General features: G+C 38.3%; 1 protein-coding gene across 4 annotated transcripts in view; it reads right to left on the bottom strand.

Annotated features, from left to right (window-relative positions):
• Nucleotides 1-16,332, bottom strand: part of DUS2 (dihydrouridine synthase 2) — a 59,776-nt gene that overhangs the window by 35,332 nt on the left and 8,112 nt on the right. For 3 of the 4 annotated variants that reach the window (XM_067549856.1, XM_067549870.1, XM_067549874.1), the window contains exons 2-6: nt 12,986-13,128; nt 10,713-10,758; nt 5,181-5,272; nt 3,469-3,512; nt 2,355-2,419 (exon numbers count right to left, since the gene is read on the bottom strand). In XM_067549856.1, the coding sequence (XP_067405957.1) occupies nt 2,355-2,419; nt 3,469-3,512; nt 5,181-5,272; nt 10,713-10,758; nt 12,986-13,111 (373 nt within the window). In that variant the 5' untranslated portion in view covers nt 13,112-13,128. Of the gene's footprint in view, nt 1-2,354; nt 2,420-3,468; nt 3,513-5,180; nt 5,273-10,712; nt 10,759-12,968; nt 13,129-16,332 lie in introns of those variants that run through there. The other variant, XM_067549862.1, reaches the window with a different exon arrangement.

The following is a 16,332-nucleotide window of genomic DNA, read 5'->3' as shown; positions in this document are numbered from 1 at the left end:
TAGCTGAATCTTTTCTGACGGAACTTTCCAAAAATAATCAGGTTGAGGCAGACAACCAGCACAGAAAATGTCAACCTGAAATTTCCAAATGAAAACAGTCTTATAATTGGAAAGCGTCAGACAACCTTGATTATTGACATTTTTACCAGCTCTGCCTGTAATCAATCTTTCCTAAACATTCTTTCCGATTACAACATATTCACTTAACTCAACAATTGAAGATTATGGTAAATTTCTTCTTATAGTTTCAACATGAAAACCACTATTGTGTACAAAATATATTTTATCCATAAGTCTTTTGTATAGAGATGTACCAATTTTGTTCTGAAACATGGTGACATGTATGTCTACCATTAATATGATTATCAGCATTTATTTGCAATTTCATAGCTGAATGAATACTGTTCACAAATGAACTACAAATTGCTCAAAGACTTCAAGATTGGATTTCCATGACCAAAATATATAATCTATTGTGGTAAAGCCAGACCAGATGGCTACAAAAGGGTATACCAGAGCTGGAATGTGAGCCCTAGACTGCTGAAGGCCCTTTTCCCTGCAGGCAGAGCAGGTTACTGCAGGTCAATTAGAGACACCTGAACCCAATTAAGGGCCACTCCAGGTCTACTTAAACCCTGCCTCCCCTAAAGGGGATGGGGAAAGAGAAGGAAGAAGCCAGAAGGCTTGTGGCAGAGGAGAGAATCCCCCCCAGACTAGAATATAGTGCTTCTCCATAGCCAAGAGAGGCAGAGAAGGAAAAACCTCAGCCCCGGCCTGCCGGAAGGACCGGGGTGGCTCTGACCCTCCAGAGCTTTACCACCACCTCTACAGGAGCCACAGAGAGGTACCTCACCTCCCGGGGGCATATACTGACTGGACTTATCCACCCTCCCATGGGGTTGAAGGGCGCCCCTCAGGCCCTACTGCCAAGAGAGTCCTGTGGATATACCACACTATATTCTATTATTTTGTTACTTATGTCCTTGATATAATTCCATAGGGGAAATATTACCCTGTGACAAATAACCATAAATATATTAACATAGGAAAATGGTATATGGACACCAGCAACTGATCAAGAATTAAATTTTAATTAAATTGATCATTGTATTCAAACACTGTGGTTTTACTGTCTTTAAAAGATCATGGATTTCCAGTTAATTTATTTTTTAATCATTTTATTTTTAAAGATTATTTGTGTGATTTAACTAACCAGCATCATTTGGTACTAATGAATATTTGGTATTTGTTTAATATTCATGAGCTAAAGATTGTAAATATGAAAATAAAGTTTTCCTCCTCAAATAGATTTTTGGCTCTGAGGACGATAGCATTAATTCTATTTGCTATCTCTTTATTTAATAAAATAATTGTTTTATATGTAAGCATTTTGAGGTGTTCCTTTTTCATGTTAGAGCAGAATACAGATTAGTTATTTTTATTAACTGACAGTGGTAACAGCAATTAAAATCCCAATATATTTCATATAAAGGAAATTGAAATACCAAACTAAATTTCTTTAGCCAATAACGATAACCAGAAGGCTGAAATTTTGAGTTTTGCACTGAAATCAGCGGTCATTTATGTAAGCACCTCTGTACCCCATTCCCAGCATAATTACATCTACATGGCGCAAAGTTTCCCTGTTTTTCTGTTCATGCAACAAGCTAGTTATTCCTCTGAATAGGTTGGCCTGATGAACAGCCAGCACATGCAGATTTCTGAGACCACTGCATCCCTAAAAACGAAATATTGTTTAAGCTGAAGAGAACCTTCCAATTATGATGTCATGCTGGAGAGCATACTGGCAGTAGAAACAGGGGGATTGACAGGATTGCAGCAGAGGGAGGTGGGGGGTGGAGGGAAGGGGACAGAAGTGGAAAAGCCAACAGACAGCGAGAGAAGCACTTTTAGCATGGCCCTAGGAAGAAGCCAAGAGAGAGCTTCTTTTTGAGCAGAATACTGGCTGGAAAGAGGCTTGAAATTGTGTTCAAGGAAACTGCCTCTTCTTTGTTCCTACAGGATTGCACCCAGAAAATACCTATCATCAATTTCTCCTTCTAACCTAAACAACCTGCCAGGCCTCAAATATTGGCTAACAAAAAGAGGGCAACAATAAAATGACTGGCCTGATGCTTCTAATAAGCTGGAGAAATACAGTTAACAATTCAAAAATAAGGTCAAAAGATCACAGTTGCAGCCAAGAATAGAATGATTCATTGCAACTATAAATAACTGAACATTCAGAACAGAGAAAAACAAATAACTTGCCAGAACCAGAAAAGCAGAACACATGTTGTATTCTGTGCCCCTAAGCATGAAAAAGAGAATATTTAAAAGGGATTAAAATCAACCTGCCTTCGTAGAATATTCTTTTGGACAGCCCATGTTGACATCAATGCCAGCTACATCATTCTCTCTGAAATGAAAAGAACAAAAGATCCTCACAAATATTCCAGACTAGAAACAGGAAAAATATATCTTGCCAGAGAACCTGTTCTAGTGATTTACATCCCCAAGAGGGTTAGATGAGAATTTGAAGTTTGGTGATTTTTTCCAAACCCCTGAATCTTTTCTTTTATCGCTTCACTAGTATAAATTTTGTGTATGTTTATACAGTGGTCTCCAAAGCCACTTCAATACCTATCTAGGAATTTCATCTGCCTTTATGAAAGAAATCTTAGGGAACAAACAGTTAGGATCTTCTCACAAACTCAAAATCTGCAATATATTGTTTAATATTGTTTTTCAAAAGTAAATGATAAATAATGAGAAATTTTTCTTTAGGTGTTCCTGTGCGGATTTAAAAGTTATATCCTCACTGCCACTAAAGCAAAACTTCTAATGTTTTTTTTCTATTTAAAACACATTATCTGACTGAGAGCTTTAGAATTAGAAAGAATACAATAAATTGTTATATTGGGCTTTATAAGTAGGCATGCAGCACCCAGAGAGAGTACATGTTGAGGACAGAGACCTGGCATGCCTATTACAAAGGTCCACAGCTGTCACTAACATGGAAATTAATTGCTTGAGCAGCTACAGCCTTGAAAAAAAATTATTATTGCTAATGGGAGCAGGAGAACAGCCAGTTCATGCTGCTTCCCCACTGATATTTCTAGATGCTGAACTCTGCTGCCACTTGCTGAGCAGTTCCTTCAACACTTAGTGGGATGTGGAACTTTTTACCCTAGTGTAACTCTTCTAATCATACAAGACTCTTATACCTTACTTCTGACCTCTAAAAATATTTGTTTCCTCTTCAAAGGCTTATAAATAAATAAAGACTAGGGAAAAATACATCCAACTGCATCAGAAGTTTCCAATGCCTGGTTTCAATTGATAATTGCATTTGGATAAAACTGAAAACTAGATCTCTACAGGTTAAATTACACTTAACAAGTCACAGGCTTGAAATTAGTCACAGGGAAAGAAACTATTTTAAGATAAGATTCTATAAAAACTTACACAAGCTTGGCTACAGCCAAAGCTCTCTTAGCATCTGCTGATCCCTGTGGGGCAAAAAGGATATAATCAATATTTGTTCACCTGATACTGGTTTATAATAAATGCTTGTGTGTAGGTATACACATTGTACACTTTTAGAGTGTGTATATGTATAGTATGACAGAAATCCACCACCAGATAGCAAAATCAGTCAAAGACCTATCTGAAATCAGCACAGTGTTAAGCACGTACTTAAATCTTTGTAGGATCAAGGCCCACTATATAATGCAAATGTCCTACATTTTAAAAGTCAAAACTAAATTTTTGTTTTAATCTAATAAAAACTCAGAGCTATCTTTATATTCACAAGAAATATTGTTGGGATGGTGCTGAATCACTATATAGTATCACAATGGACAAGTTGGGTGAGCCTGAGTTCTAGAGGATTCTGGGAGCAGGGCCTCATAGCACTAGACTCTGGAAAATCACTGAAAAGGCCAAACTCCCACTTGGCATCAATATGTGTCACAAATGTTTGTCCAGATTCTGTGTAAGCAGATATGCTGATGTGGAAGACCAATGGTCACAATCAGCCAATGGCCAGTTTGCCTGGTGTGTACATGTGGAGGCATGTAATGGAGAATCTAGGACGAACTGACCTGGCTCAACTGACCATATAGAATGACGTGACATCGGGTGCCTGGAGGGGAGTAGTCCACGATAAGTGAATATCAGCCCATCCCTGCAGCCTCCTCCCAAATTATTAATTAATTGGGACATAATTCACTGGCAAAGCATATTTTGCATCTTTTGGGGACATGTAACTTATTTGGGAAGAGGGTATAAGTATTGGGAAGATCACATGGCATCTAGCTTTTCTATCTATATCTCACATATCCAAGAGGGCCAGTGATACTTTCTATCTGTCTGTGATATCTGCTTTTCAATAAGCAATAACTCTGCATTGAAGATATTGATTTTTTGGTCTTCACTGGCATGGCACATGAATTGATCTGAAGTGGTCCCTGGCTCAACAAATATTGTCCCTTTTTCTTATAAATATGCAAATCTTGGCTGAACCATCATGACACAGACATGCCTAAACTAAGAATTTTGTGACTGTAGTGCTATAATCTTGCCCACTGACCCTTGCTTGCGCTGTCTAAAACTTATATTCTTTGGGGCAGGAACAATGTCCCTTCCTTCTTTTGTGAAGTCTATGGCATTGTGAATCCTTAAACATCACTGTTATTTACAGAATCAACATATGCAAATAAACCAATTAACTGAATGAACAAAGTGGATAAAAAGTGCTAAATGTTACAAAAACTAACTGCTAAACACATATGATGTCGTAGTCATGAGTTCTGTTTAATGAAATTACAAACGTTGCTAGAATTACACTTCACAATAATTTAGTTTGGTATTAGCATATTTGAACACACAGCTAAGATAACATGCTATAGAAATAAGCTACTTCTGTGGCCAATGCTATACACATTTGTCACTTATTCTGCAGAAAACTTACTAATGTAGCCCGTACACAATTAGTTTAGAAATCTTGCAATGCAACCAGTGTGAAATTGGAGTCCAGAAAGATTAACCCCAGTGGAGAAATCGGGGAGCTGCTTAACATCTGACACAGAGCTACATTTAGACATATCTAAACAGTACAGTGCTAGTAAAATTAATCTACTTTGACATCAGAAAGGTAACAGTTCCTGGTTTCTTACCATTTGAAAGACAACACAATCTCTCTCTCTCTCACAGGTTCTGAAAACAACTCTTCCGTTAGGAGCTACAAAGTCCACTGTGTCAAGTACCTCTACATGAAATAGGAGAGACACACAAACATGGGAGAAAATAATATATTTATAATTTTATAATCACAAAATAAGCCAGATGAAGCAATTAAAAAAATACAATGTGCACATAAATGAAATTGTACCAAATAAAAATGTAGACGTCAATGTCAGAATTGTAAAGTTTATCAAGAAACAATGCAGAGTTGAGCCATATATGCAAAATCAACTAGACTGATAAGTCTATTAGGTTGTAATACAAACTAACAGAAAGGATAATTAAGCATCACAGCCAATGCTTCATCCTTCACTAAGATATTTGTGAAAAAAAATAGTGGTTTAAGAATCAGAGGGCGAAATGCAAGACTTGATGCTGAATTTCCTAGTTCGCCAGTTTAAACTATCAACTTGATGTTATTTAAATTTTAACAAAAGTTTTTTATGAAAGCATATATAGAAACAATTATAAACGAGTTATTTCCCTGAATGGCTAGAGCAGCTCTTCTGTGCGGTCTGTTGGTGATGCACTTTGGCTAGCTTTTCTAAAGATAATGTTAGGTTCCATTTTTTTTTTTTTTTACTTCCTTGGTCTCTGCTACTAACACAGCTGTAAGATACTGCAAGGCAGTATAAGTCAACCAGGGTGCTAAAGCAGAAGCAGAAACAGGCAGACAGGCATTGCTTACGAATGGGAACAAAAAAACAGGTCTGTTGATTTTCAGGGCATGCTAAGGCTTTTGGAGAGGGAAAGGCTTAAGGGTTAAACCTTTGTAAAGATGTGGTGTTCCTGAGGTGAACAACAGTTACTAGTTTTATTATTTGCCTTTGTAAGCTATGTCAAAGACACTTGGAACTTTAACAGTTAGGTTAATAGCTTTAATTTCTTTAAATTTCTAATAAGAGTGAGAAGTATTTTAAAATGTGAACCTTTAATGATTATGAATTTCTCTCACTGTGAATAATCAATGTGAACCAGTCACTTTCACTCCCCGGTTCTCACTCACCAGGCATAATGTTGGTTATGGTCATCCCAGGAGAATGCTGGACTCCAAACATCTCCTACCCTTCCCCTTGATTAGAATTAAAATGACTTCAATCCAATTGGAAAAAATTCAATGTTGGCTTGTTTTTAGAAAACATTTGAGCCTAAGCTAACCTGACAGCATCTCAAATTTTGTAATTTACTGAAAACACACTTAGCGGTCTTCCTCACCCCAAAACCAGCTTCTCTGGGAAGAACTGCAGTTGAGATTACTACTGCAAAATCTATGTGCTAAACCCAAAAGGATTACTGCAGTATTCTAAAACATTTGTGAAGAGAGGTATATACAGCAAAACAATGACTTGTATTAGTCATAGTAGCCTAGAGAAATCACAATATTCTAAAACCATCCTTATAAAAGGCCTAAACGAGAACCGCATTTGCGTGATAAAGCCTTGAATTTAATACAGTGAATTCATTTGGATATAAAAAAAATTGAATTCAACTCCATGATCAAGAGGAAAACATAAAATCCACTGAGAAGCTATAAGTAATTGGTTTAATGGTTTATTTTTCTACTCTTTCAAACGAATATTTGTATAGATTATATATTTGTATTTGAATATTTGTATATATATATATATTTGTAATATTTGTATAGATTATATATCAAAATACAGTAACTAATTCTACTTCTTTAGAACTGCTGATATTCCTATATTAAAGTGGGCTGAACAAAATCGCTCAAACCAACCTGTCTCTACTCCCATCATAGGGCCAAATTAAGTCATGGTGTAAGTTGGAGCAGTTCGATTTTGGTTTCAATGGGAGTAGCACCCACTTACACCAACGCTCAATTTGGCCTGTGTTCATTAGTCTAGTAAGAGGTTCTAAAAACATGGGACACCAGCAAATGGCTCTCCTCCTCCAGTTTTCCTTAGCAACCTGAAAGCAGTGCCAGACGCAGCTATAAAACACTACACTGGTTTTCATGGAAAATGATACAAAGGATTCTGAGGTGCAACTGAGGACTGACTGCAAGTAGTAAATAAGGGATCACAGAAAGGAAAAAGTGATTCAGTGAGGATTAGCAGAAGGATAAAAGGCTGAAAACCACCACCCCGAGTGCTCAAAGTGAAAGTTGCAACTGCATAAATGGTGGCATCTCAAATAGGAATAGAGGTTATTTTACCTCTGTATTTGGCACTGGTGCGACTGCTACTGGAATTCTATGTCCAGTTTTGGTGTTAACAATTCAACAAGGATGTGAATAAATGGGAAAGGGTTTAGGGAAGAGCCATGAGAATGCTTAAAGGATTACAAAACATGCTTTACAGTGATAGAGTTTAACAAAGAAAGATTAAGGGGTCACTTGATTAGAGTTTATAAGTACCTACAAGGGGAACAAATATTAAACAATGGACTCTTCAATCTAGCAGAGAAAGATGCAACAAGATCCAATGGCTGGAAGTTGAAGCCTGACAAATTCAGAATGGAAATAAGGTATAAATTTTTTAACAATGAGAACAATTAGCTACTTACTAGAACAGTTTAACCAAAGATCATGGAGGATTCTCCAGCACTGACAATTTTAAAATCAAGATTGGTATTTTTCTAAAAGATCTGCTCTAGGGATTATTTTGGGGAAGTTCGACAGCCTGTGTCATACAGCAGATCACACTAGAAGATCATAATGGCCCCTTCTGGCCTTAAAATCCATGAATCTATGAGTTTGATGGGAAAAAAACACAATTTTCTAGCCAATAACTTGCTAATATAAAAAGCAAGCTGACTCGAAGGTTTAGTTGGAACATTAAAGAATTTTATTATGCAGGAGCAGTTTTCATGTGATTAACTGATAGATGCCACCTAGAACATCCTAATGAAATACTATAAATAGAGATGAAATAGACTGACATCTGGTGTCAGCAGTTGAGGCAATCTAACATATTAGTTTTCAGGAAAAAACAAATGTGGTCTTTTTAGCAAAAATGTGATAATATTAGACAAATTATACTAATGCACCACAGTGTATACAAATTCCTTAGAAATCATAATTGCCAATTTCACCTAACACCTTTAGGAAGAAGGTTTCAGTCCCTCTGCATCACTTAAGATCCACTTTGAAGGGCAGAAGAGGGGCATAGAGCTATGAGTGGTCCCTTCACTCTGGGACAAATCTCACTTCTTGTGAGCATATACTTGTAGACTCAAATTTTACCTGCATTCAGATGGGTCAGTTAAGTCCTTCTTATTTCAGCTGTTAACAACAAAACTGGGTCATCTTGTAATGATTTACACAGCAAAATTCCATTATAGGCCACAAGACTAAATTAACTGTAAATCAATACAGAATGTGTTTCATCTAGTCCATTAATACCTATGCTCTGACTTGTTTCTGCTCCAGTTCATCACCCTTTTCATGCAGCCACTACTCATTATTATTTAAAATGTATGTTACAGCAGCACCTTAAAGTTAACCAAGTCAGGACCCCATTGCATTAGGCACCCTACTAAAGTGAAAGCCACTATTTTAGTTGAAGATTCTGAAATCTAAAAAGTGACATACACTTTTGTTACCCTGTTTTCCTCTTCAAGCAATTCAGGTTCAACTTTTCTTCTCAACTAACGGTTACTAAAACATAAATATTAAAAAAAATCAAGACCCAGTTTGCTAACGACTACATGATAGTCCAAAATTTCAGCATATGCTTTCTTGGGTTGTAGAGCACCACTAGTGTGAGATTCACAGTTATGTACCTTAAAACAGTATAGAAATCGTATGTTTTCAGCCTGAGAAACTTGTTTAAAAAATGGGGAGAGGGACAAGCCAAATAGCCAAGGCAAGAGCTTAAAAACCTGACCTACACTGAGACTCTATGATGAAGATTACTATCCTTAAGTGTCCCTCTGAGGCAGCGGTCCTCAACTTCTTTCAGTTCATACCCCCCTTACCCGGTCCACCCCTTGCCCCCAAGGAGCTGGGGCGGAGCTGTGGCCAGGGCCAAGAGTGGAGCCAGGTGGCATTCCCTCCCCGCCCCATGTGGGGATTGGCCTGGCCCTGCCATGCACCCTGAATTTTCCGCCGCACTCCTCTCCCGCCCACAATTTGGGGACCACTGCTCTGAGCTATCACATTAAGGAAGAAACAGCTTGGCACAGTCTTAAACACAAATGTTTGTGTGTTCCATGCTATGTTTTAATCATTTGCTTCCAGGTTTTCTCATCAGGAACAAAATAAAACAAAACAAAGCCCACTGTATTTTATCTTTAATACTTATATTCCTAATCAGAAGATTAACTATGCAGGTGATACAGGTCACTGGACTTCTCCCAATAAAGTTATTGAAAAGGAAGTTCATTCAGTACTAATGAGTTTGAATATATAGAGATAAAACACAACATACATTTAATGGAATTAAGTGCATCAAGTGAGTGTACTAAAAACACCTCAGTTTAAATGGTAAAAGAGCAAATAAATGTAAATATGTTAATCCGAATCTACTATTGGGAGCATCTATGATGAATGTTTCTTCAATAAAGCTGGTCAAAAATAGAAGCACAATTAAAATGACTTCAACATTTTCTACAAGAGTTTGTAAGTCATTTTAATTTTGAAGGTTTTGAAACGGAACATTAGAAACTTTGAAAGATTTCTTTGAAATTTTTAGTTTAAAAAATTGTTATAATAGTTTAATTTTTCCTTTAACCCCCATTTCACAACCCCACTACATGTTTCTCCTTTTTTCTCCTTTCCTTCATTTTGCCACTAAAAGGGGAAGGGGAAAAGAGAGCAAATGGGAGTAAATTATAAATTTTAAAAGACTGAATTTTTTCAGCTGAAAAACAGAAAACTTGAAAAAAATCCCACATTTTTTGTGATAAATTCCCATTACAAAAAGGCAATTTTTTAACCAAAACATGTTTCATGCAAAAAATTGACCAACCCTAGACTTCAAATCCTATCTGTAAACATTACTAAAAATGTTTTCACTCTTGTAAGCTGCATACATCCATCCTATTCTCTACAATGTGACATCAACCAAATTAGTCACAGTTACAGAAACTTTATTACTGTTATGACAGAAAGAGCTAAAACCTGACCAAAAATTTATCTTCTGTACGCTGAGCAAACTGACTCAATTGTTGAGAACATATAAAATCATGTCATTTTTTAAGCATGACAAGTCATTTTCCAAGATTTCATCAATTATGGGACAAGTTGCTAAAAGCAAATTAGATCTTAATCTTTCAGTTTTAATAATTTAAGTGTTTATGAATAAAAATAAGGAAATTAATATTTTCCATCTTATTTTTAACCCAGTTGTGTCCATCTAACACTTTATTCAATGGAATGGGAATATTAACACCTCTTATAGCTACTGCTTAGGTGTCTCCGGTTACCAAATCAACAAAGTAACAGTGCATTTACTGAAGAAAAATGGTACTTAAAAGCTTTTACCAAAATACATTGTACTTGCCATTTACAACTCTTTTGCACTGCACCATCTTTATGTCAATCAGCTCCTAAGAATAAAGATCAGAAATATATGTAAATGAGTTAAAAAAACAAAATAAAAATAAACCAGCAAGTTTATCACACTATAATTGGCTAATTTGCCTCTTATGAGAGATACTATATTTCAGGCCCAGAGAAACAGCACAAGAAAACATTCAGCAGCACAAACAATCCACAACTCTGCTTTGCCAAGAGACCCAAAGCCAGCAGCTGCAGTCCAGAAGATTGGCATGGACAACCAGTAAAAGGGATGCTTGGGCAAAGTATCTAGAGGATGAATTGATTCAGCATATTCCCCTGGAAGGGAAATATGGCTTATGTATTGGACTGGGACACAAATCTGGATTCAACTGCTAACTCTGCCAGACTTTCAGCATGGCCTAGGGCAAGTCATCTGTGTCTTTCCCCATCTATGAACTGGAGATGATTTGTCTTCTCTTTACTTGTCTACACAGAGACACTCCGGAAAATTAATCCAAATGAACTTTTTAAGTGGATTAAACCACATTCACTTCTAAAGTGAACTATGCTAAATTAGATTAAGTCCACTTTAATTCTCCATAAGAGCATCTGCACACAGGTTTATTGTGATTTAACTAATCAAATTTAAATTCATACCTTTAATTAATTTGGATGAATTTTCCCTAGTGTCCCTGCGTAGACAAGTAGAGAATCCAGATTTGTATCCCAGTATTATGAGGTGTGACACAACCGTGGACAGACCATTCTTGGTTGGTGCGACTACATCAAACCAAAGATACCAATTCCAAAATGCTACACTGGAGCATAACCCTCCAAGAATATGACATAGAAATTGTGCAAATTGTGAACCAAAACCTACAGAACAACCAGTGGCTGACCCCCCTGCATCATTGTAAGAGGGATAATGTGACCCTCAGAATCTCTTAAAACCTATTGGCAAAGTGCTAACTGTTCCGTAACAGCAACTTATATCAGGCCAGACAAGCTCACTACACCTAACGTACCGCTTTCACACTATTTTTCCATCAATAGTGTAAGATATCAAATAAAAGCCGGTGACACACTTGACATTAATATCATTGTGAAATGAACGTATTGACACTATATAAGGAGTTACACATACACTGAAAATATGCTTTAAAATCTGTAACATGACACAGTTGATAAACAGGTTATTTGCCAGACAAAGCATGTTTATTCACTTCTCTCTACTTCAGCTGTAAATTAAGCATTATAAGTCAATATAACAATCAACAAGGGAATGTGAAATCAAAGGGGAAGAGTACACCAGAGAACAACCAGAGAGCATTTCAAAGGGTTTACTGAACTATAACTAGGCACTAAGCAAGACTTTTTTGTTATCCATTCACAAAGGAAATTCCTTGAAGGGTGAGGGTGTTCATAAAAGCTCAGATACTTGTTTTGACTACAAACCAGTAGCTCTGTCATAGAATGAATCCTGGGGAGAACTTTATTAAATAGGAAATGTAACCACTAGCAAGTGTAGACGTAAGATTGCATTTTATATTTCGTTTTATATATGTAGCCATTTCTGTTTCCACTTATCCTTACTCACTATCTTTTAAAATGTAACCTTTGATAACATACTTATAATTGTTTTACTAGAAATATATTTCAGTGCTGTAATGTTATTAAGGACCTGATCCTGAGCTGTACCAGTCAAGCTGTGTGTATATTGTCTCTTTATGGCCAGCTCATCTGCTAATTTCTGAAAGTGTCCAGAAACAGGGGTTGAAAACTGCCACTCAAGCCGAGAGAGCGTAAGTCTGTCCATTCAGTCTCACTCCCAGATGCACTATAGACATAACAGGTAAGGCTCACCCACTTCGATACTCCAAGAATACTAATGAGTGTGAAAATTAGACCTAGTTCTGATGGTGGCTTTTGTTCATAGACAATTTTCTATTTGCAACTGAATTGAAACCACCATGTTCCCCCTTCATTGAGGCTCCCAAATAGTGATCAGATAAACTTTTATGACCAACCTGATCTGGATTTAAATGGGAACATAATAATGAGAGGCTCTGTCTCTACTGATATCCTGAGCCATCTATTTCCTCTTCATGTTATTTTTTAATTAAGAGAATGCATGTAAGTTTGAAGACCATACAGTAAGAATGTGAATCCCTTTAACATCTATGAGGAAATGACTACTGAGTAATGAGAAATCAATACTGTTCATAAAATTGCCATAAGAAAAAAAGGCCTGCCCCACCTTCTTAGCCTTCATACCTCACAGTACACAATATCAGCACCAAAATCCAAAGCCAAAAGACGCATGGGTAATGTTCCAACTCGCACCATGGGAGCCAGAATGTTCTTGATTCTGAAACTGAGTGCTGGAGTATTCACAGTCATTCCTTCTGTTGTATGGTCTGAAACAGAAAGTGAAACATATGTGAGAAACAACACTCCACATCAAAATAACGTTCTCTCTCACAGCCCATGGACATGCAGGATCAGGATTTCCTTCCCCTACTGCCATCAAAATTCATTATTTTTGTAAACCCACAGTTTATTACTAAAAAAAAGTTGTCAGCTTGCTTTTTCCTTTTGATAGAAAATAAATTTAGTGAAAGGGATTAATCTCTCACTTTCTCAAATAAGTGTCTTCAGGAATCCTTGCATTTGACTGCAAAGAGCAAAGTGGACTCTTTCAGCCAATCATAACAGAAATACACGTAAGCCTTCACACCCAGCCTTACAAGTATTAATGTGTACTTATAACACACATTTGTACAGTTTGCCATGTTCAAGCAATTGCATGTACTCCTGTCCCATAAATAAAAACATAGTATACAAATGCTGCAAATAGTGTAATATAGTAATTTATTAACTTATCTGACAACCTGCCATTCTTACGATTCTAGAATTATAATTATGATTGTTATAGGTGGTTGCTAATAATTTTCCAAATTTTAACAACTCAAACTGAAATGTTTCATGCTAAGCATCTACATCTTTTGTTTCCCACACCTCTCCCGTCTCTGGATTTTGTCCCCGCTGCATTCAAATCAGACAGCTTCATGCAGGAGGGAAAGCACTGAGAGCACAGGAGAGACATGTTCCCTGCTTTCGCTTTGGTGCCTGGCCCTGATATGGCTCACAGCAACCCAAGGCTGCATTTTTGGGCTACTTTTTTTTTTTTTTTTAATTTCAGCCTGAACGGTTCAGCTGTTTCTGATAATGTGTTTTGACCATGTAAAAAATGTTCACAACTTTTCTTTGAGAAGTTTTAGTGCCCCCATATTTTGGAGCATTGAACTTGTAATTTTGGCAGGGAGAAACCTCTGTGTCAGGTCAGGTACTTGCCTTTTACCACCTCCATGAAAATCCACCCAACTTTGGCCTTGAAAAATTGCAATTTGTAGATTCTCAGTAGAGCCTTCCTAGAGCGTCACAACTAGATTCCTTGAAGAGTCCATCTGACCACACTGGGCATGCTCCAGGTCAGAGCAGGACTTTTCTCTGCAGTACAGCCTGGGCTGCTGTGAACCATAACGGGGTCAGGCACCAAAAGTGAAAGCAGGGAGCCTGTCTCTCCTGGACTGTCAATACTTTCCCTCCAACCTGTGAAGGTAGCTGCCTGATTTGAATGCAGAGGGGCAAGAGCCAGATTGGGGAGAGGTGGGAGAGACAAAAGAAAAGAAACTGGGAGCCAGGGAAGGAAACCAGGAGGAGGGCCAGGAGCCAGTGGGTGCAGAACACGGAGATCAGATGAGAAGCTTGGGAAAGACTGGGACAGCCTTGGCAACGGGCAAGGACAGTGCAACTGGGAACCAGTGGGGTGGTGGAGAAGGAAGCATGTAGGGAGAGGCGAAAGAGACCTGATGAGGAGCAAGGGTGCCATGGGGATAACTAACACTGTCTGGGGAAAGAGATCAGTAAAAGGAGCTAGCAACAAGGGGAGGGAGGGCTGTGACTTGGACAAAGACCCTGGGAAAGGGTGGGGGATACTGAGATTGGACAAGAAGCCTGAAGAGAGAGACTGAGTCATTGTTGATGAGGCATGGTGGCAAAGAGGGGTCAACTGGACACCAGGAGGCGGATGGGAGAAACAGACTAGACAAGGAGCTGGGGGAGGAAGGAACTGGGATTGGCTGGGTAAGAAGACAGGGGACAAGGTGGAGGAAGGCTTTGGAATGTCTGGGCAAAGAGACTGGGATGAGAAGCCTGAAAGGTGGAGAATGCAAGTGACTATATGAAGCGAATAGTACAGAAACAGAGTGGAGGGAACAAGGCAGAAGGGGTGAAGCTTGAGAGGCACGAGCAGAAGGGTCTGTGCCCACTGGAGCACACTCCCTTCCAGAGCCTGCAACGGGGCCCAAGATTCCTGCCTAAATCTATCCATTCCTGTGTTGGAACCAAATACCTGGAAACCCTCTGACAAAGTGTCTCATTCCTCTCTACTGCTAGTACACATAAAGGATTACAATTTATCATCAGTTACTCCATTTGCTCAAGCAAGAGGTGTGTGGTGGGTCTAAAAGTTCTATTGATGACCCAGGAAGGGGGTCAAGATGATGTCACATGATGAAATTTGTGTTTTTTGCAGTTTAACTTTTTATAACCTAAGGAATTACAAAAAAATCCAAAAAAATACTAGATGAAAACATTATTATGGTTGTGAAGTCAAGCTCTAAAGATTTAGGAATTGCCAGAATGAAGGTTGTCTGGGCAATCTTACTTTGACTCCTTTTATCATATGCATTATGATACAAACTTTAATTACATACCACTTTTTCCACAGGACTCCTGACTCATTCAGTGCACATGACTAACCTGCTCTCGGGATGAATCTAGGGTGTGTAATGAAGGAGACTGTTGTCTGTAGGACCCCTGCTTAATTTGTTGCCAAAGTTGGAAGGTGTATAGCAAACTGAGTAGAGGCTTGCAGAAAGAAAGAGGATGGTCTCATGGTTAAGTCAGTTGAATGCTGCCCTAGCAAACTGGATTCTCTCTGCAACAGAGTTCCTATGTGATGCTATTCAACTCATTTAAATTTAACTTTTCAGAGGTGGTCACTAATTGTGTGTTCCTCATTTTCTGGGTACATAGGCGTGCACACGGGGTGTGCCCAGGCACACCCTAATGCAGGAGTGTGAAACACACGGCCGTTTATGATGCATCCCGTGGTGCCATCTGCTGCCGAAAAAGCGGAGAGTGCACGATTTTTCGGCGGATGGCAAACCAGGAGGAGGAAGGAGCAGCGAGATTTTGCCACGATCTGCCACCGAAATATCGTTCCTCCTGATATTTCGTGGCAGAGACTAGGGCGTGGCGAGAATTCCGCTGGCAGGTAATTCAAATGTGGCCCACCAGTGGAATTGAGTTTGCAATGAAAATCACTGGGTGCACACCCTAATGAAAATGTGCCCACCCTAATGAAATGTGCTGTGCACCCCTATGTCTGGGTACTTGACTTGAGACCTTGGTGTCTGATTTGTAAAGTCATGATTACTTACAACTGAAGCTGTAACTGTAAACACAAAGTGCTATATAATATTAGATGCTCTGAAAAAATCCGTTCTAGGCATCTCATATTTGATGCCTAAACTTAATGGATGCTTCTAACCTTA

Source organism: Emydura macquarii, unplaced genomic scaffold, assembly GCF_026122565.2.
Source record: "Emydura macquarii macquarii isolate MOO-44397 ecotype Brisbane River unplaced genomic scaffold, CSIRO-AGI_Emac_v2 contig_295, whole genome shotgun sequence".
Taxonomy (NCBI): domain Eukaryota; kingdom Metazoa; phylum Chordata; order Testudines; family Chelidae; genus Emydura; species Emydura macquarii.
The sequence above is the reverse complement of the archived record's forward strand: the minus strand, read 5'-3'. Positions and strand labels throughout refer to the sequence as shown.